Raw genomic sequence first — 25,539 nt, forward strand, 5'->3', positions numbered from 1 at the left:
AGAGAGAGAGAGAGAGAGAGAGAGAGAGAGAGAGAGAGAGAGACAGAGACACAGAGACACAGAGAGAGAGAGAGAGAGAGAGAGAGAGAGAGAGAGAGAGAGAGACAGACAGAGAGAGACAGAGAGAGAGAGAGAGACAGAGAGGGACAGACAGAGAGAGAGAGAGAGGCAGACACACAGAGAGAGAGAGAGAGAGAGAGAGAGAGAGAGAGAGGCAGACACACACAGAGAGAGAGAGAGAGAGAGAGAGAGAGAGACAGACAGACACAGAGAGAGAGAGAGAGAGAGAGAGAGAGAGACAGAGAGAGAGAGAGAGAGAGACACAGAGAGAGAGACAGAGAGAGAGAGAGAGAGAGAGAGAGAGAGAGAGAGACAGAGACAGACACAGAGAGAGAGAGAGAGAGAGAGAGAGAGACACAGAGAGAGAGAGAGAGAGAGAGAGAGAGAGAGAGAGAGAGAGACAGAGAGAGAGAGAGAGAGAGAGAGAGAGAGAGAGACAGACACAGAGAGAGAGAGAGAGAGAGAGAGAGAGACACAGAGAGAGAGAGAGAGAGAGAGAGAGAGAGAGAGAGAGAGACAGAGAGAGACAGAGAGAGACAGAGAGAGACAGAGACAGAGAGAGACAGAGAGGGACAGACAGAGAGAGAGAGAGAGAGAGAGAGGCAGACACACACAGAGAGAGAGAGAGAGACAGACACAGAGAGAGAGAGAGAGAGAGAGAGAGAGAGAGAGACACAGAGACAGACACAGAGAGAGAGAGAGAGAGAGAGAGAGAGAGAGACACAGAGACAGACACAGAGAGAGAGAGAGAGAGAGAGAGAGAGAGAGAGAGAGAGACAGAGAGAGACAGACACACAGAGAGAGAGAGAGAGAGAGAGAGAGAGAGAGACAGACTTTAAACATAAGCATGGTTTTTAAGCTCTGTTTCCTACATTTCCTCCTCTGTACTTTCTCTCGGTCACATCATGGTCACCATGACCTTTTCACACTGATGATGGAATTTCCAAAATATAACAGGTCACAACAACCGTGTGTGTGTTTGTATGCGTGTGTGTGTGTGCGTGTGTGTACATGTGTGTGTGTGTGTTCTTACGTGTTTCTCCCCATCAATCCTCCTGTCTGCGAGCTGAACGGCCTCCAGGTATTTAAAGTGTAGCTCCATCAGTCTGTCCACCTTTAGAGCAAAAGGAAAAGAAGAGATATAATACACACAGTACACACACACACACGCAGTACAGCGCACACACGCAGTACAGCGCACACACGTAGTACAGCGCACACACGCAGTACAGCGCACACACGCAGTACAGCGCACACACGCAGTACAGCGCACACACGCAGTACAGCGCACACACGCAGTACACACACACACGCAGTACACACACACACGCAGTACACACACACACGCAGTACAGCACACACACGCAGTACAGCACACACACGCAGTACAGCACACACACGCAGTACAGCACACACACGCAGTACAGCACACACACGCAGTACAGCACACACACACGCAGTACAGCACACACACACACAGACACACTACCTTCTCACAGTCGTTCTCAGTGAACTTGCTGAGCAGGCGGCTCCTCTGCTGCCCCTTCAGGTTCCTCAGCATGGAGGCCAGGATGGAGCACACATGCTCTAGAGGAAGAGGAGCAATCAAACAAAAATGTCAGAGAAAGATTCTCATTCTTTTGTTCCTTCTCTCCGTTTAATCCCCTTCTCTCCGTCCCTTCCACACTCACGTGAAAGAGCGAAGTGTGCTCCCCAAGTGTGCTCTTATTATAGGGTCAATAACAGAACACATCGAAATCAATACCAGGTATAATTCGTTAAGACGCTAACCAATTAGCGCGGCGTGTTCGGGGCTGCTAGGATTTTTAAAGCTGTAGGATATTCAGATAAGAGGCAGACGGTGTCAATCGGTCTTCATTAGCTTGTGAGAGCGGCGAGGGTGCAGATTCTCCCAGGCTAATGAGGCTCGAAGAGAGGAAGCGTGTGCTGGTTAAACACATGACTCAGTTCAGAACACCTAAACACCATCAATATTTTGGACGGTGTCAACACAACAAGCAGGTTTTAGACATAAAAAAAAAAAAAGAAATAAATAAAAAACACACAATCCTCACAGTGTCACTTATTACACCGGGTTTAAAAATGTCAGCTTTTTGGTCCTGCAACGGAACTCGACTCGGCAGCTCGCTAACGAGCCACCATGAGGTCAAAATCCGCGTGTAATTGCTTATAAACGTCATAAAGTGATGCAGAATCTGCCAGTGAGACAAAATGCTTCTACTTCCTGTCCTCGGAATAAACCGATACGAAAGCATGTGAAAGCATCGAGCTCTTTGGTTCGTTTGTTTGGGGATGTACGAGCAAGGAGAACTCCCAGCTCAGCGAACGTCACCTCCTTACATCCTTTACATATTTAGCATGTTAATTAGATGGCCCTAATCTGAGCAGGAAGGAAAGGGACGACAGGAACAGGAAGTGTTTATTCGTGCGATCTGATTTCCTCTCGGGTCGAACGCAGGAGTGGAGCCGTGGCGGTCGCAACCGGAACACACGTGCGGCTATATGATGAGGTGGTAGAGCGTGTAAAAGAAAGCTGGAGGTTGTATGTAAAAGGGAAGGAGGTAAACAAGTTTCTACTGAATGAAGGATGCAGCAACACTGAAGTGGAATAAAGCAGCATCCTCGTCGAGCTCCAGGTCACCGTGGCAACAGGCAGAGAGGCCATTAGCTGAAATTATGTCGGCAAGAAGAAAAAACAAAAACGTCCTTAATAGTGATGAGGGATTATTGCAGGAGTGGTGTGTTAATACGAGTGTTAGATGAACAACAAGCCTCGCTCTTTCCTTCTGCTCCCGTCACGCCGGCCGCCGTTCGCTCCTTTTTATTCCTTCTGGTTATTTTTATTCTAACGTCTGCTTGTTACCGAACCTTTACCGATGAGAGCAACTGCAAGGTCAAATTTGCTGTAAGCAGAAGTTTGCTTTTCTAATAAAAGCAGTTGTGATTGGTGATAGACGCTTGGTGATAGAAAGCTATCTCTGGGAATGGAGATTTTGATGAACAAGATGAACAAGCGCATGCCGAATCACATCACTGCCCATCAGGTGGCTCGTAACCTCGTAGCTGGAACCAATTAGATTTTTTTTCCTACCATGATGCCTGAACACACACGATTTTTGTCCATTCTTAGCCACAAAGCAACATGATCCTTTGCATCCTTGTGTGCGTGTTAAAACTATTTAGCTCCGTACTCTCAAAAACCACTCAACATTCAACCAGAACCTTTCCTTCACAGTTCCTAAGACCAAGAACAATCCTTTTCATTTGGGGTTCGGAAACCAGTTCTATTCCTTTCAATCCTGGTTGATAAAAACCAAACACATCCACAAGCATTTAACCAAATAAACAAGGATCCAAATGTGATCATTTCCAATCCTGGGCCCAGAACCAACAAGAATCCTACCATCCTGGTAAACTCCAATCCTATTATTAGATCCTTTCCACCCTGGTTCCTGGTACCATGCACCTACCAGAATGTCAATTTACACATTGGCACCAATCAGATCCCATCACCTGCTGGGTTCTGAATCAGGCTTTCGACCTTAGGGAGTGAGAACCGAAGAGAAATCTGGGTCTCTAACTTCTGTCCACACTCATGATTAGACCAAAGCCCTTTCAGATAAACAACACTATAGCAGTGCAGTAAATTCTTTCAAAAGACGGCGCCTTGTTTTGGGAAGACGTCAGATCCGAATCCTGGCACTGCAACAGACCTACAAGACTGGTCATAACTGGTACAGCTGTGTGGATGGGAACCAGTGATGGGATGGGAACTGGTACAGCTGTGAGGATGGGAACCAGTGATGGGATGGGAACTGGTACAGCTGTGAGGATGGGAACCAGTGATGGGATGGGAACTGGTACAGCTGTGAGGATGGGAACCAGTGACGGGATGGGAACTGGTACAGCTGTGAGGATGGGAACCAGTGACGATCAGCATCAAAGTCGGTGTGGATGTTCTTGCACAATATACAGGGCAGAACCAATCCAAATGTGATCATTTCCAATCCTGGGACCAGAACCAACAAGAATCCTGCCATCCTGGTAAACTCCAATCCAAATAGATGGGATGGGAATGGGATGGGAACCAGTGACGATCAGCATCAAAGTCGGTGTGGATGTTCTTGCTCAATATACAGGGCAGAGTAGCTGGATCTTTTCCAAAATTTAGACTAGAACCAAGAAGAATCTTGAACAAAGAAGATTTTAGATTTTAATGTGATTCTTTCTGTTTTAGTATCCAGAACCACTGTGGTCCATTCTAGTAACTAAATCCAGAAGGAGCCCTTTCCCTCCTGGCTGCGTATTCTCCCAGAATCAATTGGATCATTTCCATTCTAGAAACATGGAACCAATCACAATTCTTTCCCAACTTGAGATGAAAATCTACATAAACGTTACATCTTTGGGTCAATAAATAAATAAATGTGTCATTTCCATCACGATCCCAGACGCCGTTCCACCGTTCCGACCGAACCAATCAGAACCAGAAGCAACTATTTGACATTCTTTCCATTCTGGCTGAAGGACCAATCACAGTCATTTCCAACCTTGAGTAGAAACAACAGATAACCAGAACCGATCAGATTCTTTCAGTACTTGGGTCCAGAGCCATTTATTTCCAGCCACACTGGAGAAACTCAGTGGATCCTTTGAAATCTTTCCATTCTGTAAAATCAAAATCAACTGAATTCTTTCCGACCGACGGCTCCGAATCGTCAGAACCTTCCCGTATTTATTCCCATCGCTGACCGAATCCTTTCCGTTTAAGTTCCTAGCACTAATCGTATTCCGCTCGGTTTGTTTTCAAATAAAACCAAGCTGATTTTATCTCTGCGGAATTTGTGATTGATGACTGAGAGGAACGTCACAGGCGTTGATGTGTACTGGGACCAACGGGGGTTTTTTCTAGAAATACTTTGCTACAGTCTCCGATTCAAAAACCGTAATCGCCTCACGCAGCTTGTGCTTCCGAACGTAATGAGAATGCTGATGATGATCCTCATTAAAAATAAATAAATAAATAAAAAAATCAATTACCATAAGCTTCAGAGAAATTGCCGATCCATTTCCTGCTCAAATAAGAAAACATTGAGTCTTGATTAAGGGATATGGACGTGATTAACTGAGCTTTCTCTGTGCCATTTACGCCAAGTATTAGCACTAATACCGGTCTATTGCACTGAAAATCCAAAGGGAATGAGTCAAAAAGCCCGAGCAATTTTCCTTCTCTGTTTAGCGTGATAATCTCTAATGGTAAGTTAATGTCGTGGGTGTGGGGCTGAAATCACACATCAGCCATCTTTCTCTCGTGCACAACATTCGCGCTAATCTCGTGTCATTTGTTACGTTTTCCCCACACGATGGAGTAATGAGGCATCGTCTGAACAGTGGGACTGTGACTAAAATGTAAACTGTGGATTAATGCCTACTGTTTGCTGTTCGAAGGAGACGAATTACCTTAAAGTTAGACACCAAAATGTGTCAAGACGCCGTTAAAAAATAAATACATACAATACATAAAACACTGAGGGAGTCAGACTAGGACTGGACGATATGGCTGAAAACTGTATCACGATATCAGTGTTTCATATCGACGGAGAATAACAAATGTCGAACGTTTTATCGAACACATTGTTTATTGATATCGATCACGTGTCTATCGCGATACATATCGTTATCGTTCTATCGCCCAGCCCCAAGTCAGACTGAACTTTTCTTTTTAAATGACACCACAGTGATGTTTCACAGCATATAAAAGAAAGTGATGGATTTTTTTTTTTAGTAAGCATTAACTTATACACCACATTTTGTTTATATATCCTTATATATCTTATTTACCACTCGTATATACAGAATATTTACGCTGATGTTCCTGCACAGAAGCTGATGTTCCTGCACAGAAGCTGATGTTCCTGCACTTACGCTTATTTGCATTCTACCAGTTGTTCCTCTTGCTGTGTTTGCACGCTTACCGTCTCCGCTGTGGCTAAACCGCATGCTTCGTTTGTCACGTACGAGCAGATGTTCCCTGCACCGTGCCTCCGGTTGGCTCCCGAACAGAGCAGCGTTGTGGATAAGCAGCACACAGCAGCGTGCTGGAGGCTCTTTCAGACACGTGCGCGAATTCACATCACGTACCGGTTGGTTTAATTATTTGCAATGCTGATATAAAGATTCAATTACTGTCGTGGATTTCTACACATTCGTGATGTTTGGCTGCGTCACTTCCTCTGAAAATGATCAACAATCGGATGGATGGATGGATGGATGGATGCGGTAAGAGGATTTTTTTCCAGGTAGCTTAATGTAGCTGTATAAGTAAACAACACGTCCTCCAAAAATCACGACAAACCACCCAGAGTTTTCTAAATAAGAAATGAATCTCAACTGACAGACAAATAATGTTTATTTTTATTTATTCCAAATACGACGTAATTTATTAGTCTTACGCCAGAGAATTAAAGTAAAAATAAATAAATAAATAAAAATCAGCTATGAACGATATACGTTTACTTATATATATATATATAAATAATATTTAACATTTTTGCAAATCTACTTCCTGTTCTGTAGCAAGTGAAAACTAATCTATATAAAAAAAAAAATACAGCTGTTACTGTTACAAAGCACCGACACTGGAGACTCCTTCCAAATACACTACAGTGTGAGGCCTCGGCCAGACGAGCCCCTTTGAACGATATGTTACTATAGTAACAACAATGTGACGGTTCGTTAAAGTATTTCTGTAATAGGTGTTGAACAAAATATTACAGAGAGAACGTTTGACCGATTAGAGGCGAGAATTCGAGAGCGCCGTGACAGACTGCGCAATAGGAGCTAAACAGAGCACGGAAACGTGACTGGGGCAGGTATTAAAACCGAACTCTTTCCGGAACATTCCGGCCGACCGTTTCGGCGGTAGAGCTGGAATGTTTTTAAACGTGGGAGAAAGGAAATAAGCATCCCGCTGGGACTCATATTCTGGTGTAACGATGGTGTGGAGGTGTTCATTTGCTTCTGTATTACAACAGACGCATCATTAGGCGACTAAAACTGCTCCTGTCAGTGCCCTGTTCCCAAAATTCAACCCCACGTGGGACATCACTCACACACAGAAAAACACAAACAACGCAATCAACACTGCTTCACCTGCACACACTCCCTCTCTCTCTCTCTCTCTCTCTCTCTCCCTTACTCCCCATCTCCAGGCTTCATGTCTCACTTCCTAAAATAGCGCACCTCGTTAGGACACAGCGAAAGCTCTGTGTTCATTCAGCGCGATTCAAATTTAAGGCATGCAGGCACAACGCGCACAATTTCTCACATCCTTTTCAGGCAGTTTTTCAGCAATTATAGCGGCGTGAGGATGAAGCATGTCACATGACGTAACATGTTCGGTTTCCTTCGTCTTCGGGTGAGTCCGTGTCCCTGCGCGAGAGCCGCTCCACTTCGGAGCTGTTATTACAGACCGAATTCGTCTTAACGAGCTCGTCACGGACGCTAATTTGGGCCGGTGATCCCTCTGTGCGCTGGCGTGTGTATTTCAGAAACCTATTTGTACTAGAGAGAGCGCCGCTTTCCGCAGACTTCCAGACGCTCTTTGTATTAAGGATCGTTACTGATTAATTAACGAGTAAGCGGCCCCGCCCCCTTCACAGTGCTCACAAATGCACAGGACTCACACTAATCCCCATCGACGAGCAGCATGTAGTAGGTAGGATGTGATGGACGCAGATATTTCCAGTGTGCTGATGACATTCAGAAGACAAACGTTGTGTAACACGTCCCACAATGCAACAGCGAGAGAAAATTGTGGCAAAGAAAGCAACATGGCCAGATATAAACAAACCTCCTTATAAGTGCTCTAAAAATTCTTGCTATTACTAATAAATTAATCGATTTATAATGAAATATTGTTCCTCGAATTCTGATTACCATCTTACTTGACATTTACGACTTAACGCTTTAATGCAGTTATGCTTTTATGCCCTTACTGCATGTATTCTGCAGATCCTGATCCTCAGTCCTACTATTAAGTCTTTTCCTTTTGTTCATTACATTTTTTATTTAAATCTAACAATTTCAGCAACAGCAGCTCAAAATACTCACAGAAATAAATTAGACTAACGTTATTTGTTTATCATGTGAATGTAGTTATGAACTGGCTCAGACGGCCAATCAAGCAGAGGCCACACCTCCTCATCACATCTAACAAGACTAAGGACAGAGGCCACGCCTCCTTCACGATACTGACAAGCACAGAAGCCACGCCTCCTCATCTCATCTAAGACACGCCTCCACTTTACTACCATGCACAGAGGCCACGCCTCCTCATCTCATCTAAGACACGCCTCCACTCTACTTTACTACCATGCACAGAGGCCACGCCTCCTCATCTCATCTAAGACACACCTCCACTCTACTTTACTACCATGCACAGAGGCCATACCTCCTCATCTCATCTAAGACACGCCTCCACTCTACTTTACTACCATGCACAGAGGCCACACCCCCTCATCTCATCTAAGACACGCCTCCACTCTACTTTACAACCATGCACAGAGGCCACACCCCCTCATCTCATCTAAGACACGCCTCCACTCTACTTTACTACCATGCACAGAGGCCACACCTCCTCATCTCATCTAAGACACGCCTCCACTCTACTTTACTACCATGCACAGAGGCCACGCCTCCTCATCTCATCTAAGACACGCCTCCACTCTACTTTACAACCATGCACAGAGGCCACACCCCCTCATCTCATCTAAGACACGCCTCCACTCTACTTTACTACCATGCACAGAGGCCACGCCTCCTCATCTCATCTAAGACACGCCTCCACTCTACTTTACTACCATGCACAGAGGCCACACCCCCTCATCTCATCTAAGACACGCCTCCACTCTACTTTACTACCATGCACAGAGGCCACGCCTCCTCATCTCATCTAAGACACGCCTCCACTCTACTTTACTACCATGCACAGAGGCCACGCCTCCTCATCTCATCTAAGACACGCCTCCACTCTACTTTACTACCATGCACAGAGGCCACACCTCCTAACTGCCCATGTTAAGCTGATTCCACACCTCTACCTTGTTAAACAAAGTCACCGCCCCTCGTCTATAGAGACTGATTAACTCTTGAGACCACGCCTTCGAAACAAGATGAGAGAGATGAGGATGTTATTACAGGATACCTTCATGTTCCTTGTCTGACACTCCAGCCTTCCTCATCTTCTTCGGCGTCTTCATTAACAGCGGGAAAATGGTGCGAAGTCCGAGGATGTCGACAAACTTGTGACAGTTATCTGCGCCTTCGGGGCCGATCATGCTGTGGTCCAGGACCTTGAGGGCGCTGGTTCGAGACAACTTCTTCTCCCTAGACACACACACACACACACACACACACACACACACACACACACACACACAATTAAATAAAATCAGAAAGAGAATAAAATTGCCATAATATTCATAATACAGAAATATTTACACAGTAAACGTGAGAAGAAAGCGCCGGAGTGACGGGTTTAATGAAATTAAATACGTGTGTGATCAGATTAACTGTTCATTCAGGACAAAAGTAATGGCACCCCATAAAAGCAGACAGCGCTGCGTCGGCCAAACTGCACCGTTACTACGGCTGTAGGAAGAGATTCCCCTTCAGCTACTTCTACATAATCCACTACATGCACTTTGTCCTCGTGACCGATTCGTCTCCCGTATTTCAAACCTGAGGAAATAATAAATCAGTTCCGTGCGTCATAACAAAGCAAACGTGATCGATAGTTTTAAGGTCCAGCGAGATCTCAGCACAAACATCGGCGTGCCGGAGCTCGGCGACGAGCAGAACGGCACTCTGGGAAATGTAGCTGTCCGTCATGCTGCCACTCTCCTCATCCGGAGATGATGAACGACGCTGTTTATCGAGCTCATAGCAAAAACAGTTCAGGTGTCAAGATGTAGGCGGGTGAGGAGGGTGGTGGGGTGGGGGTGGAGTCTGAACGCGTGTGTGTGTGTGTGTGTGTGTGTGTGATGAGATTTGTGAAGCAGAAAGCTGTTTAAAGGAGGCTGAAATCCCAGCTCACCTGCAACGGATGTCTAAATCCGGACTAGACAGACGACAAGAAACCGCAGTCATGCCACGGCTTAACGGTTTCACTTCCTGTTTGTCATCACGTGTCACTACGATTTATTTCACACGTGTCCCGTGCAACAATTCTCTCGTGTGCAGGTGAAAAAAAAAAGCTTATAGCTTATAGTCCGTGATGAGAATAAAAACATTAGCGGGTGCATCTGAATCAGCCAATCACAAACCTGAGCATGAGGTTCATCAGCTGAAGCCCCTCCCCCTTGAGGAAGCGGTCACGGTTGGCTGGCAACATGAGGCAGGAGCAGAGAGCGTCAAACAGGTTCTCCATCATCTCCTGCTCCTCTGGTGTGGTCGGGTTGTGCCTCTTAAACACCTGCAACACAGCAGCATCTTATTACAGCTTATTATAAACTTATAACTATATTAATAAAGGGTTTATGTCGTTTTGTGCAAGATTTGTGCACGTCATCACAAATGGGGTTGTGTGATGGCTTTGTGGAAAGACGTCAGGGGTCAGAGATGCAGTCGGGCTGTAAAATGATTGTGTTACTGTCGTCTTTTTACCGCATCTTGTGTTGAGTAAAGCAACAGTTTATACAGTGGGTCTGAAGTCTACTATTTGGCTGGATAGGCGGAGCTTCAGGCAACACGCGTGTGTGTGTGTGTAAAAGTAAAGGAAAGAAAACACACAAAGAGAGACAGCTCTAAATCTACTGGGGTTGAGAGACAAAGAGACAGAGACACACATGCAAAGAAGAGATAACTTACTGAGAGCTGCTGCAGGAGCACGTCGATACCGTCCATCTCACCTAAAAGCTCTCTGGTGCCTGAGAGAGACAGCGAGAAAGAGAGAGAGACAGAGAGAGAGAGAGAGAGACAGCGAGAGAGAGACAGCGAGAGAGAGAGACAGCGAGAGAGAGAGACAGCGAGAGAGAGAGACAGCGAGAGAGAGAGACAGCGAGAGAGAGAGAGAGACAGCGAGAGAGAGAGAGACAGCGAGAGAGAGAGAGAGACAGAGAGAGAGAGAGAGAGAGACAGCGAGAGAGAGAGAGAGACAGCGAGAGAGAGAGACAGCGAGAGAGAGAGACAGCGAGAGAGAGAGACAGAGAGAGAGACAGAGAGAGAGACAGAGAGAGAGAGACAGAGAGACAGAGAGAGACAGAGAGAGAGACAGAGAGAGAGACAGAGAGACTGAAGCACAAAGGTCACGCCTCTTTCACTTTAATATGAAAAGAGGCCACGCCTCTTTCACAGACCTGCTTCGTTAAGAATAAATAATATTTACATTTATGTTATTATATAATAATTTATCTTAAAAAAATTTAAATCTAAAAAAGTAAAAGAAAAAAAAGGTGGAAAAGAAATAGACACGTTTGTAGAGAGAAAGGAGCGGTGAGGAAGAGCAAACAAAACACACCTGCACTGGTGTGTTATAATAACTATATCACCACACACTCACATTGACGCGCACAGACCACAGACAGACCGACCAACACACACCACAGACAGACAGACCGACCGACTGACACACACACACACCACAGGCCGGCCGACCAACACACACACACCACAGACCGACCGACACACCACAGACAGACCGACCGACACGAGTGTGAGGCTGTAAACACACTGTATCTGTGATAGCGTGAGTAACTCGCTACACTACAGACACACTGAAGCACATGATGAAACTCAGCTGCAAAACTTTAATCAGCAACTGAATATTTCGTAATGATATTTAACGATGTGAATGACCTTCCTCACCAACATCCCTCGTCTTTATACATCTGTGTACATTAACAGCCTAAAAGTCACATTTTACATCTTTACACACTATCCACTATATTTACTCAGTAAACGGTCTCCATGAGCACCTGTAATCGTGTATAAAACTGTTACCATGACAACATTAGCTTAAAGTGGCAGCAAGTTTGTTTTCTCTGTAAAATACTATAATGAATATAGATTTGTTTATATTAAGAAGGTAACATTTTTTTAGTCTTTTATAGATGACCAAACTTGCTTATTTTTAGCCAGCTAGCATAAGACAGTTAGCGCAAAACTTGCTAATTAGCGTTCTAGATAAGCTAGCCTTGTTAGAATTTACTCCTGTGGTTAAACTTAGCTCGTTAACCGATGACCTCTGTATCACCTGTAGCTTGTTAACTGAAGGCTCTAGTTGTCATGCTGTTTACTCATGAATAAAAGTATAAACATAATAATTGCATAAATGTTTACAATATTATTGTGTGAAAAACTATTGGCACCCATGCAGATAATTGAGGTTAAAGAGGATGAGCTGAAGGTTTTTCTGACTCACTGTCGTTGTTCTGGAGGAGGATTGCCAGGATCTCACTGCAGTACAGCTTGTTAGCATCGAAGGGCATCTTAGCCTGCATGATTAACAGAAGCATCCTCGTGATTCAAACACAATCTAACTTTTAATCTACGTTTGTAATAATTTGCTTTTGTAGTGTTTTCTTCCGTGTTCGCCAATCAGCTAAGGAGCAAATCCTGCTCCTGTTCGGTGAGCACCTGCGACTGAATCCGGCTGAAACTAACGTGACTGTAATTGATCGCTGAAGGGATTTTATCATTCAGGCAAAAAGAATAAAAAGGCAGGTGAGGGAACGAGTGTTTAGAGCTGCTGTAACGAGCGGTGAGAGCAGGGACCTGCTTCCTCAATGACCCTCAACATTAAAGGTGATTATAAATGTACAAAATATAAATCATTTATTTAAAGGTGGGGTCTCCGTTGTTTGAGAAATGCTTCAGAAAACTGCGTTGGGCCGCCAAACAGAACAAAAACAAAACAAACGTGTAGCCAATGAGCAGAAAGGGGCGTGTCTTGTCAATATGGGCGGAGAGAGTGTTCAGTGCGCATGTGTGACATTAGCAGAAAGCGGTTTTAACATTGACATGGAGGATAAAAACAAAGAAAGAAAGAGAAGAAAGGCTTACGATAAGGTAAGAAGTAGGACGTGTTAATATAGGATCAGCTTTCCAGCGCTGGAGAGAACTGAAGGAGCAGGAAGTTGGTCACATATTCACAGATTGGAGTTTCCTGAGTCAATAACTCCTGAGCTAAACACTGTTACTACACAAATAACACCTCTTTTCTATCGTAGTAATGTAGAGACGCAGCTACAACCGTGTTTTGTGTAGTAACAGTGTTTAGCTCAGGAGTTATTGACTCGGGAAACTCCAATCTGTGAATATGTGACCAACTTTACTTAAGACGCCGAGGCGCTTTTTTCCTTCTCGATAGGTGAGTAACGTTGGTTTTGTTTTGTTACACAGAACTAATATATGTCTTTGTCCTTTACATGATTATACTTGTGTGTCATTTTTGCTTGTTTGTTTATCTGCAATCGTATTGTTCTTCCCTTCAGCTATGATAAAGACACATTTCTTTCCATTAGTTGCCTGGGTTACGTATGTATGTGCGGGGGGCGGAGCTATCGATACAGGGGTGGGACCCATTTGGGTTAGGGGCGTGTTTGTTTTGGTGATATTATATGTCAACACTGGCTTTCAAACAACGGAGACCCCACCTTTAATAAAGCAACGGAACTTGTTGTGACCTGCTGTGGTTCGACCATCCGTCTTTAATTGGTTTCTAAAACTGCACAACGTTTATTTATTGTCACTTTATTCCTCTTCGAGCCAAAATTGCTCGAACAATTCTACAGACTGACACAGAATGAACAGGTTACAGACACTATAGTGTTGAACACTTCTGCTCTCGTACCTTAATCCTCTTGAGGAGCCACTGCATGAGTCCCTGCTGAGCGGCTTCGGTGCACAGCCCTGGTTTGAACTCGGTCATGTTCTCCACCACGGCTACAACAGAACACACGCCGTTAAGTAACAAATAAAGGATTATTTGCTTAAGATCAGATCCAGACATATTCTCTTGAAACACTGACTATACTCTACTCTCCAGCACTCAGCACAGGGAGAGAGCTTCAGAACACTGAGATTTAATATAATTTCGCATCCTGCTGTGTATTATTTCTTATCTATTATAGAATGGTCGACTGTGTGAAATAAAGCTCCTTTGACCGTGAACTAAATACACTGCCTGTGAGAATTTACAGCATTGTGGAAATTCAGGTCCAGAATAATTTGTCCCATTAAACAGCAGCCAATTTCTAAGACACACATGAAATGCAGACTGCTGTGAAACACAGGAGCAGCTCTTCAGGCACCAGTGTGTGTGTGTGTGTGTGTATGCTGCATGGTGGGTGACAGATTACATTCACAGTGCTGAGATGGTAAAGCCGTGATAATAGTGTATGTGTGTGTGTGTGTGTGTGTGTAGCACATTCAGAGCTTTTTTCCTTTTCTCCAGCTGAACGTTATACATTAAAGGCTGCTGTTGCTAAAAACCACTTGCTGAAATCACCACATCCACCCACACACACACACACACAATTTTCACACCCCCTCACTCCTCCGCAGCTCTGACCCAGTTTGTGTTAATCAGACTCACTGAATTGATGCCACAGAAAAACAAAAATGGATGAGTGCAGGAACGTCCGCCTTAAAACAGCTGGAAGTCTGGAGATTAACATTCTGTAGACCTTCTTCAGGAGGAAAATAAAACCGTGTGCTACAAGCACTCCTTATAAAAGCCTGTGTGTGTGTGTGTGTGTGTGTGTGTGTGTGTGTGTGTGTCTAAGCCTGAGATTCCTTTCTTGAAATTTAATCAACTATATAATGTAATAAAAATGTGTTTAGGGCACTTTAAATGCCAGCTGATTTTGAGTGTAATGAGTCTAAGAGAACTCACACATTAATGAGACACTGAACAGTTCCATTTAAATTCTATTGTGTGTCACAGGTATGTGAAAGACTTTAATCGGAAATCACAGTATGGTGTCTACATTTATACTGTAATTAAATTATTAAAAATATTATTAGTGTTCCTTTAGTCAAACTCTACCTTAGGGGGATGACAGTAAGGCCACACCCCCTTCAGTGAGACTGACGGGTACATAGACCGCGCCCCCTTCAGTGAGACTGACGGGTACATAGACCGCGCCCCCTTCAGTGAGACTGACGGGTACATAGACCGCGCCCCCTTCAGTGAGACTGACGGGTACATAGACCGCACTCCCTTCAGTGAGACTGACGGGTACATAGACCGCACCCCCTTCAGTGAGACTGACGGGTACATAGACCGCACCCCCTTCAGTGAGACTGACGGGTACATAGACCGCGCCCCCTTCAGTGAGACTGACGGTTACATAGACCGCGCCCCCTTCAGTGAGACTGACGGGTACATAGACCGTGCCCCCTTCAGTGAGACTGACAGGTACACAGACCACGCCCCCTTCGTTGAGCCTGGCATACACCTAAGCCACACCCATTTTCTGCCTCCTTCTGTGTGGCTCACACAACATTGCAGATTTCCAAAAGGAAATAAAGAGAAAGGTTCAAAGTCAAAAAGAAAAGAGACAGAACATAGCAGCAGCTGTATGACTTCACATGGATGAAGGTCTCTGTGTCGGAATCTGAGATGGGATCTGATAGAACCTGATAACTGAATCACACAGCAGCATACGAGCGAACGAGAGACAGGGAGAGGTGGAGAAAAATAAGGATAGAGAGAGGAGGAATGGAAGACACAGAGCAGCAGGGTTTCCTGCGACACTCGGGTACCGCAATCCCCCAAGAGAAAGACAGATGGATGGAAATGGAGATGAAAGGATGATGGAGAAGAAAGAGACATGTTCATGTCCATCATGTGGAGTCCTATGGGACGTGGAACCGCTGTTCAAAAGAAAAAAGCGAGTCTGCTGATCTAGAAGCAGCTTTAAAACGAATCAGTTCTTTAGGTAATAGAGATCTAGAACTGATCTGGGATCAGAGCTTAAATAAACACTTCTCTTTAATATGATAAACAAACCAATTAATGCCAGTGATTAAATAATCCTGAGTGCTTATTTTTTGATGCCAGTCTTGGGAGTCTTAATATGATGGCGTATGCGTTGTACCTAGCGTGTTGTGAACGCCGTCTGCTTCTTCCTTCACCGTCTCGTCCAGCCGCTCCATGTTCTGCACCATCAGCGCCACCACCTGGCCCTCCAGCTTTAAAAAAATCTCATTAATTAATAATTACTCGATTAACGACCTCAGGAATCAAATTCTAACATAGCAATTGACACAAATTGTTCACCCTGCAATATATCTGTACTTGCAGGAACGTATGTAGTGTTTCTGTTGCCATGGCGATGCAACTGTCAATCATTATGAGATCCGACACGCCCACTCGTTCGGTAGCTTTTAGTTCTAATTAAATTACAGTTTCGCACCTATTGCTTGAATGTGCCACTGTTAAATGTTTATTAAATGATAAAAGCATCACAAAGATTTTTTTTTTAATACTGGAAGCTGTTTGCGGATATTAAAGCCCCGGGCGACGCTCTGTCGCTGTTTTATTGTTCGTAGAATAAAAGAGATGAGAAATGCAATTGACTCCGAGCGCTCCTGAAAAAAGAAAGCGCTTCTGTGTTTAAAAATTAAACACAAAACTTGCCTATAAAGCTCGTATCACAGAGCCAATTTCCTGTCCAATCTCCCTCCTCTGCATCAGCGCCTCCACAAATCAGAAATGCCACAGTGACACCGTCTCTCACTCGTGCTCCGAGAGAGGGCTGATTTTCTCCTGCCGTGCGCCGATCGGCGCTTCTGCTTTTTCTAAATGTCATTACACATGCGACGCGGCTCACAAGCTAGAAACTCTGATCAATCTCTAATGGTTATTAAATTGCACTGAAATTGAAGAGTGGAGGAAATTGGCTTTCTGTTTTCGGACAGCGTTCAGGCTTTTAAGATCTCCACTCGAGTGGTTTGGCTTCGCAGCGATTCCTTTAATCTCACAGGAGCTTGGAGACACATCGAAATGTTACAGTATCTTAAAAAAAAAATATCGAGGTGAAATGATTAGAAGATGAATAAACCCCAACCAAGAAGAAAACAGAGGGTGTACTGCAGGGCAAGATACGCCCCCAGGGGGTGGGGTTTATCCAGATCTAGAGATTTTTTCTCCCATAGATCGGTGTATATACTGCTAAAACACAGACACAGAAAGCTCTGAAACACCAAGAAGAGTGTAGATGATGTTCATCTCCTCACCAAGGCGTCAACGAGGACCTCGGCTCCTTCGTCGCTCTCGTTGAGCGTATCCACGTCTGTGAGCTCCTGCAGCAGGTCCACCACTGCGATGGCGATATGTGTTCTGGGTTAAGGAGAACCACCAGGTTCTGTAAGGAACTCGGATCACTCTACCACCATTTTCCCCTTTAATCCATATTTGCCGCTTCTTTCTTCCATGTTTGCTGACATTAACTCCAAATCTCTGCCTTTAATCCACACCTGATCCTTCAACCAACATCTGTTCCCTTGCCTTATGTCTACCTCTTTAACTGCTCCATAAACTCTGAACTTACTTCTTTAACTCCGAAAACTGCACCATAATAAAATTGTGTGTGTGTGTGTGTGAGAGAGAGATAGAGGATATCAGTGTTTTCGTGGCTCAGCAGGCCGAGTAGAGACGGCACAGCATTCAGCTCCACCAGAAGGTGATACAGCTCAGGGATGGTGGTAATCACGTGCATCTCCTGGATGATGTCGTTCAAATCCAGCTCAGACTCCATGAACCTACAGGAAGCCGTTCAGGTCAGAAACAAACTCACTCAAAATGCACCAAAACACCTGACCTTAAGAGTGAACTCACTTCTCTGCATTGTCTGGGAATTTAATCCTGAGCTCCTGGTTTTTGTACGACCTCTTCTCGAAGGTCAGGATCATCTTCTTCACCATGCCCTCGTCCACCGGCTCGCCCTGTTACGGAGACACAGACACGCTGCAGACTCTCGAGAACATTCAGCAGCGCTACAGTAAAATCACAAACAGTCAGGAGAGTTAGATGATACCGCAATAGAGCACCTCAGGGTCAACCTCATCCTGGTCCATCAACTTCTCCAGGATCCTCTCTCTGTTCTCCGGATCATCCGGCTCGGGTTCTGGGATCGGCGCCGCAGGTCTGGGAGGCTCCCTGCTCATCTTCTTCGCCCGAGTCTCCTCAGAGCTGCCTTCCTCCCTCGTCCTCTTACCTCCTCTCTCGGGCTGTCAGGGACATGAACAGGTTAAAGGCAGTCAGGGAGTTTGGTAGAGATTAGCAGAAACTCAATTTAAAATTGACAACACACTTCATTTCATTCTATTACAAATAATGTGCAAAATCATGCAAAAATAATTAAAAAACAACAACAACAACAACAACAACAACAACAACAATGTAAGCCACAGGTTCACCATTCATTGTCATTTTAACCAAAATTAAAACAAAACTAAACAATTAGAAACATTTATCACTAATTAATAACCTTAGTTATTAAAACGTTTTCGATACAACATGCTGTTTAGCTTTATCTTAAATATTTCAGACGTTTTTAATGTTTTAACAACAGATAAAACCACGCTGTATGCTGGCTGTGTCCCAAATAGATCCAAAAGCACTAGGTAGTGCACTAGATAGCGCCTAAACCCCATACATTAGCACCTATATTAGGGCTCTTCTGTAGTAAACACAGCGCCATTTTGTATTCGGCCGTATTGTTAGCTAGCATGCATGCTAGCATCAAACAAAAAAAGATACATGTTTAATAAAAAGAGACGTTACCAAAACGAAGGTGAACGTAGTATATTTTTACCTGATAATTCAGCAGCTCACCGACATCCATAGTTATTTTTTAAGAACTGAACTGACTCCAAAGTCCGTTTTATTCAAGGTGCTAAATATTAGCAAAACAGTGCGCGAACTGCGAAGGCGATTTCTTCTTCTTCTTATTCGGTGTGTAGGTTAAAGACGGAGGTCTGGCACAGCAGCGACATCTTCAGTTTCGGATGAGAAATAGCGCAAATACAACAAAAACAAACAAAAGAAAAAAGTTTAAACTAAATTAATTTTTGATCGTGTTTCAGAATTACTGAATTATTTGGTCCCGAAGAGTGTGCTAGTGTGCTAAATCAAGTCCAATCATTTTACAGCTCAAAAAAAAAAATCAAAAACAAACGATTAATTAAACACAATTTCTGCTTTAGCTGAAAAAAAGTATTTGGGTTTTTTTTTTGCTTCTTAAGTTTTGTCATTAAAATTTTAATTTATGTTTAAAACTTTCAAGATGCGCGAGTTATTTTTTTGGAGGACGCTAAACTAAGCAAGACGGCGGACGTAGACGTCGTCCCGCATCCACACGCTAACAGTAAAACTCATCAGCAATGTGAAAACCATCACTTTAAGTTGCTATGGTGATTTGATGAGCTAGAGCTTTACATCATTGATAATAAAAAAATAAAAAAAAGGAAAGCAGTGTGTTAAGTTTCCCTGCAGTGAAAAAAGGCAGAAGGGTAATCAGAAACACATTTGGTGTCACACTTCATTTCTCTTATTCAGATATCTGAAGACTTTTAAGCGCTCACTTGCTGTAAAATGCTAGCCACGCTATCAGCTCTGTTTGTCACGCAGAGTCACTGTGTGTTCACGGTCTCGAATGACTGGCCCTTGGAATCAGTAACAATCTACAGCTACAAAGAAAGCTTAAGATGCTATTACGTCTATTAATTCTAATAAAGTATCTATCTCCATTCTCCACAACTGTCTGTTCTTCTCAAACATAATGATCTGCGATACAGCGTAGCCGTACGTGCGTCTTTCCTTTTCATAAGTATTTATTAGCACCTGATATCTGCAACTCAACGGCCTTACACGAGAACGTGATGGTCTGTAAATGAACACTCCTACACGCCTAATGAAGGTCACTCGCTGTACTGTAGAGCTAATTGCACCTCGCAGTGGGTTTCTCCTCCATCCTGGGTTTCCCTAGTAACAGCCACAGGGGTCGTTACCATGGTGATGACCCTGCGCCAGACAGGAGGACAGGAGGACACTCGAGCCGTAATGAGCTTCGGGTTCCTCGCGCAAAACTCATTAAGTAGAACTCGAAACATATTACGACAACGAGACACTGTGTGTTGTGTCTGTTTTTTTTTATCATCATTATTATTATTATTAACGAGGGTGATTTAATAACACAAATGAACTCACTGTCCAAACAGAACAGAGGACAACAGTTGTGTTTGCATTCACGACAGGAATGTATTTGCAGTTTGTGTGTGTGTGTGTGTGTGTGTGTGTGTGTGTGTGATGTACAAGCGAGGTTTTAAACATGAAAATGTGATGTGAGGTGCTAAAAAAAACAGTATGAACACAATCAGAACCTTGAGCATGAATAGCAATCAGGCTTGATGTGTGCAAACCAGCTCTTCATCTAAGTCCCAATACATAATCTATCTATCTATCTATCTATCTATCTATCTATCTATCTATCTATCTATCTATCTATCTATAAAGTATAAATATTTTTTCTTTAGAGAAGGTAAAACAGATTAAACAGCAAAGGACACAAGGTGGGACAGACAAATGATTCTGCTAGTGTTATCTAGATGAGCTTTGAATCGATCTTGTGATCCAGTAGAAAAGAAGGAGGCGGTGCTTGGTGTATTTGATCAGTAAAATATGGAGTCACTGCTGATTATTATGAAGCCTTCACACTTAATTCATTTTCTCTGTGTTTTCTTACTGTTGCTTGTCTGTACAAGAAATACAGCCACTAACATGAGCTAGAACTGCTGCTCTCTGCCCTCTTCTACATCACCGATGGATAGCGATTGGTCAGCGTCACTGTGATTGACAGGTCAGGGTGAGTAATGCTGTTCCTCTCAACCAATTCTTTTCTCTCGTAGACTTTAATCACTTTGTCCTTCCTGGTTGTTGATTATTTTCCTATGAAAACACAAGACAGTGTTATATATAAAGGGCTAAAATAAGGTTGAATATTTATTATTCATGTTTCTGCAAATATTACATTTTATTCGAGTCACATGTTCAGAGTTTTATCTTTGACGCTGCGTCTTGTTTTAAAGAAGCCTTGTGGTTGATTTTGTCTCGCATATAATTCCCCTCTCGGTGTAATGCTAGCTTAACGTTAGCTGCACTCTACCATGCTTGATTTCTCGTGCACATGAGAACGAAAGTGTGACTTCGAGTCGACGCGACACTGTTTCTTAGCTACAGAGTTCATTTATAACAGTTTGGTTAAATTAGTGTCTTCAAATTAACAAAGAGACACAGACAGTGTAAAATCCCCCAACATGGATCCTGAAATCCCTCCTCATTAAACCTTCATCTGCAAGTTAATAAGTCTTGGCTAATTTTCAGGGCTGGCGCTCGTAACAGAGCCTCATGTGTAAGGCAGCAGATGGGTGGAGTGAAGGATGCTGAGAGTTTAGTGGTGCTGGACAGATAAGAGGAGAGAGAGAGAGAGAGAGAGAGAGAGAGAGAGAGAGAGAGAGAGAGAGAGAGAGAGAGAGAGAGATGGATTTTAAATCCAAGGACGTGTAATAGCTTTTCTTACTGTTAGTGATGCTGAGAGAGAGAGAGAGAGAGAGAGAGAAAAGAGAGAGAGAAAGAGAAAGAGAGAGAGAGAGAAGAAAAGATAATAGCAGGACCAGAGATGACAAGGTGGAGCGGAAGAAAGACGAACAGGAAGACAGATAAGATGACAGACAGAATACGAAGAAAGAAAGGAGGGAAAGAAGAAAGAAGGAAAAGCAAGAAAAGGATGAAGACACAATGGAGGTGAAACACAATGAGTTTCAGCATCATCAGTATGGCTGCACACACACGCAGATCAGGCTCGTTTCCTCAGGCCATGAACCCCGCTGATCGCTACAGGGGCTGAGCAAATCACACACACACACACAAACACACACATACATATACGCACACAAGCGCGCGCACACACACACACACGCATATTGATGCACAAGAATTTTAATTGCACTTCTGTTTTTCATGGTGCAGATTTTAGGGTTAAAGGATACAGGTTTTATGGAGCAGTTAAAGGGGTAGACATACGGTTAGGGGCAGATGTGGATTGAAGAGGGCAGATGTAGAGCTGAAAGGGCAGGTGTTGGTTAAAGGATTCGGTGTGGATTGAAGGGGGTAGATCTTGGGTTAATGTGGGCAGATTTGAGTAGAAGGGGCAAATTTGGGTTAGAAGGATACAATGTGAGTTATGGAGGGCAGAAGGTGGTTATAAAGGGCAGATGTAGGTTAAAGAGAGCAGAAGGTGGTTGTAGATGCCCTCCATTAATTTTTGTGAGACACTGTAGGAACTCCAGTAAAGAAGAGATGAGTCACATGCAGATTTGCATAAACTCACAATATCAGACAGGAGCTAGACAGGTGTGTGTGTGTGTGTGTGTGTGTGTTTGGGTGGGTGTCAGGTATTGTGCAAGGTGTGTGTGTGTGTATGTATGTATGTGTTTGTGTGTTCGTGTGTGTGTGTGTGTGTGTGTGTGTGTGTGATAAGACCTCAACTGGAAATCCAATTAAAACTCCGACAGGCAGAACAGGCTGATAAGACAGAGGTGGGGTGAAGGTGCGATCTGCCTCAGGCTTTATCTGCTGCTGGAAATGTAAATTCGCTCACCTCATGACTCTGACAGCGCTCCTGAAAGCCTGAACATCTGTAACATCTGCACACTTGTGTCCAGTTCAGGACTACGAGTCTCACCTCAGCAGTGCATTTTTATAGCAGTTTACATGATGTTTCTACTCCATAAAGTCTGACAACACATACACACACACACACACACACACACTTACAGCTAACAAGATACGATGTGTGTCCAGAAAATGGTATAAACACAACATCGTGCTCACTCACTCACTCATTTTCTACCGCTTATCTGAACCACCTCGGGTCACGGGGAGCCTGTGCCTATCTCAGGCGTCATCGGGGCATCAAGGCAGGATACACCCTGGACGGAGTGCCAACCCATCGCAGGGCACACACACACACACACTCATTCACTCACGCACTACGGACAATTTTCCAGAGATGCCAATCAACCTACCATGCATGTCTTTGGACCGGGGGAGGAAACCGGAGTACCCGGAGGAAACCCCCGAGGCACGGGGAGAACATGCAAACTCCACACACACAAGGAGGAGGTGGGAATCGAACCCCCAACCCTGAGGTGTGAGGCGTACGTGCTAACCACTAAGCCACCGTGCCCCCCGCACAACATCATGCTGTCATAGAAAAATAATCATCATCTGTGACATAATTCATTTCCTAGCAAGAGATTTGAATTAGTTGGGTTTGAATCTTCTAACTCAGTTTTCAGGATTTCTCCCATTTTCTGGATGGAAATGTTGGAAAGAGTGACTGTAGAGTGACAGACGTCCACATTGCGCTCATTTTGTCGAGGCTCCTGGGAACTTTTAATGAATCGATACACGAGTCGACTCATGTAGCTATAACAGATCATTACGACTGTGAAAATATTTCACGTAAGACTATGACGTATGTTACACAAGTTCATCTATTTTTTAAATATATTTTAATTCGGTGCACGTAACAGGTGGGAACTGCACAACAAGTCATACTTTATGATGATTAAACCGATTCGCACCTCCTGTGGTCCAGGTAGAATTCGCTTTGGATGAATCTCTCTGCTAAATGATTAAACGTAAGTGTAAACAAACCGCCGACAATCAGTGTGTTTTTTGTTTTTTTTACCTGCTCTGAGTCACAACAGATCGGTCTCACTGATGTACAGAGCAGATTACAAATCGGAAGGTTAATGAAATTTTTATAAAGTGCCCATCCTGCACTTTAAAGCTAGATTAAATTGACATGCGATAATGAGAATGAATTGACCTGTGAAACACGGTCGTCCCTGAGAGAGAGAGAGAGAGAGAGAGAGAGAGAGACTGATAAACCCCCTCACTCTCTGTGACGCATGTTAATGCTCAAATATTAGGTTTCTTGGAAATTCGTCTCTTCTTATTCTTCACACATTTACCGATAACACAAATGACATTTTTTTTCCCAGCATTCAGTTTGCTTTATCTTCAAATGCTTTTTGAAAAGTTGTACAACCAATAATTATACGCTTCAAAACTCTGATTAGAATAAAATTATCTGAGCTGGTGAGACAAAGTTCATTTGCAACTAGCATTTAGCAGAAATATGACAGAAACCAGGGGGGGCACGGTGGCTTAGTGGTTAGCACGTTTGCCTCACACCTATAGGGTTGGGGGTTCGATTCCCGCCTCCACCTTGTGTGTGTGGAGTTTGCATGTTCTCCCCGTGCCTCGGGGGTTTCCTCCGGGTACTCCGGTTTCCTCCCCCGGTCCAAAGACATGCATGGTAGGTTGATTGGCATCTCTGGAAAACCACTAAGCCACCGTGCCCCCCAGGGGTTAAAGAAAATTGTTTTTAATCATTTTGTAACCTGTTTATGTCCATGTGAATGAGCTGCTGTTACTATAGTAACAATAATGTACTAGAACAAGTGCGTTATAAACCTGTCATTTTCCTTCTGACCAATCAGCACCGACTTCAGTGCCATGGTAGAATAACTCCTGTTCATAAGAGCTTTTAAAAAGGCCGTGTGCTGCTTGGCACAGCTAATGATGTGTCAGAACGTGTAAAAACGTGCCGAATATCAGCCGTGTATCATCCCAGATGTCCCACAGACGTCCTTACAGACGTTGAACAGAAGACGTTTAACACTTGTTCTGGCGTCTCATTCCCATTCTGCACACAAATTGCCTTTTTTTCCTCTTTACTGCTGTTCCCTCTTCTTCATAACTATCGTTTCCACTTATCGCTCTCCTCCAGCGTGAGCTCATTTGGCGCACGTCTCAGCTCGTCAGGACGCCGCAGCTACGCGCCGTATAATTCACTGCCAGCGCTGTTATGACTTTGTAAGGCTCTACCTTTTTTTCCTTGCTTTGCTGCTTGTTATTGCACCACTGGCTTTCCCCTCTCACTTTGTGACATTGTATAAAGTGAAACGTAGCATGAAAACGTTATTAATATGCAAATGAGCGACGGTTAAAGACACGGACTCGCCGTTATCCGAGACTCCCCCGCTGTGCATACGTTGTTAAAGTGCGACTGATTTGGACATTAAATAAACGCCGTTCCGTGTGCGTGGGGTTTGTTCTGGTGTTCACAGCTGTAGCAGTGTGACAACAGGAAGAGTGTATTGTACTGGAACAGACATTTGTATACAGAAAAGGGAAAATAAGTCTTCAGTAGCAGGAGTGTGAACGTAGCAGGAGGTTAGTTACAGAGGAAAGTCTTTAAAGAGTGTCTCATACTAACAAATACATTCACACTGTCCATGGCCACGTTTCAGTGTTAAGGAGTGTAGGAATGCTCAGAATGTTACCACAAGCTGCTACATGTTGGCACAACAATACAA

General features: G+C 43.9%; 1 protein-coding gene across 1 annotated transcript in view; it reads right to left on the reverse strand.

Moving 5' to 3' along the window:
* ctnnbl1 (catenin, beta like 1) overlaps positions 1–19,043 on the reverse strand; it is a 28,185-nt gene extending 9,142 nt beyond the window's left edge. The window contains exons 1-13 of the mRNA XM_060894417.1: positions 18,906–19,043; positions 18,139–18,318; positions 17,927–18,033; positions 17,706–17,850; positions 17,326–17,418; positions 16,185–16,278; positions 13,934–14,025; positions 12,503–12,575; positions 10,951–11,009; positions 10,407–10,555; positions 9,287–9,468; positions 1,550–1,647; positions 1,094–1,174 (exon numbers count right to left, since the gene is read on the reverse strand). Coding sequence (XP_060750400.1) covers positions 1,094–1,174; positions 1,550–1,647; positions 9,287–9,468; positions 10,407–10,555; positions 10,951–11,009; positions 12,503–12,575; positions 13,934–14,025; positions 16,185–16,278; positions 17,326–17,418; positions 17,706–17,850; positions 17,927–18,033; positions 18,139–18,318; positions 18,906–18,935 — 1,383 coding nt within the window. The 5' untranslated portion in view covers positions 18,936–19,043. The remainder of the gene's footprint in view (positions 1–1,093; positions 1,175–1,549; positions 1,648–9,286; positions 9,469–10,406; positions 10,556–10,950; positions 11,010–12,502; positions 12,576–13,933; positions 14,026–16,184; positions 16,279–17,325; positions 17,419–17,705; positions 17,851–17,926; positions 18,034–18,138; positions 18,319–18,905) is intronic.
* Positions 19,044–25,539: the final 6,496 nt, after the last annotated feature.

This window comes from Tachysurus vachellii, chromosome 19 (assembly GCF_030014155.1).
Source record: "Tachysurus vachellii isolate PV-2020 chromosome 19, HZAU_Pvac_v1, whole genome shotgun sequence".
Lineage (NCBI taxonomy): Eukaryota > Metazoa > Chordata > Actinopteri > Siluriformes > Bagridae > Tachysurus > Tachysurus vachellii.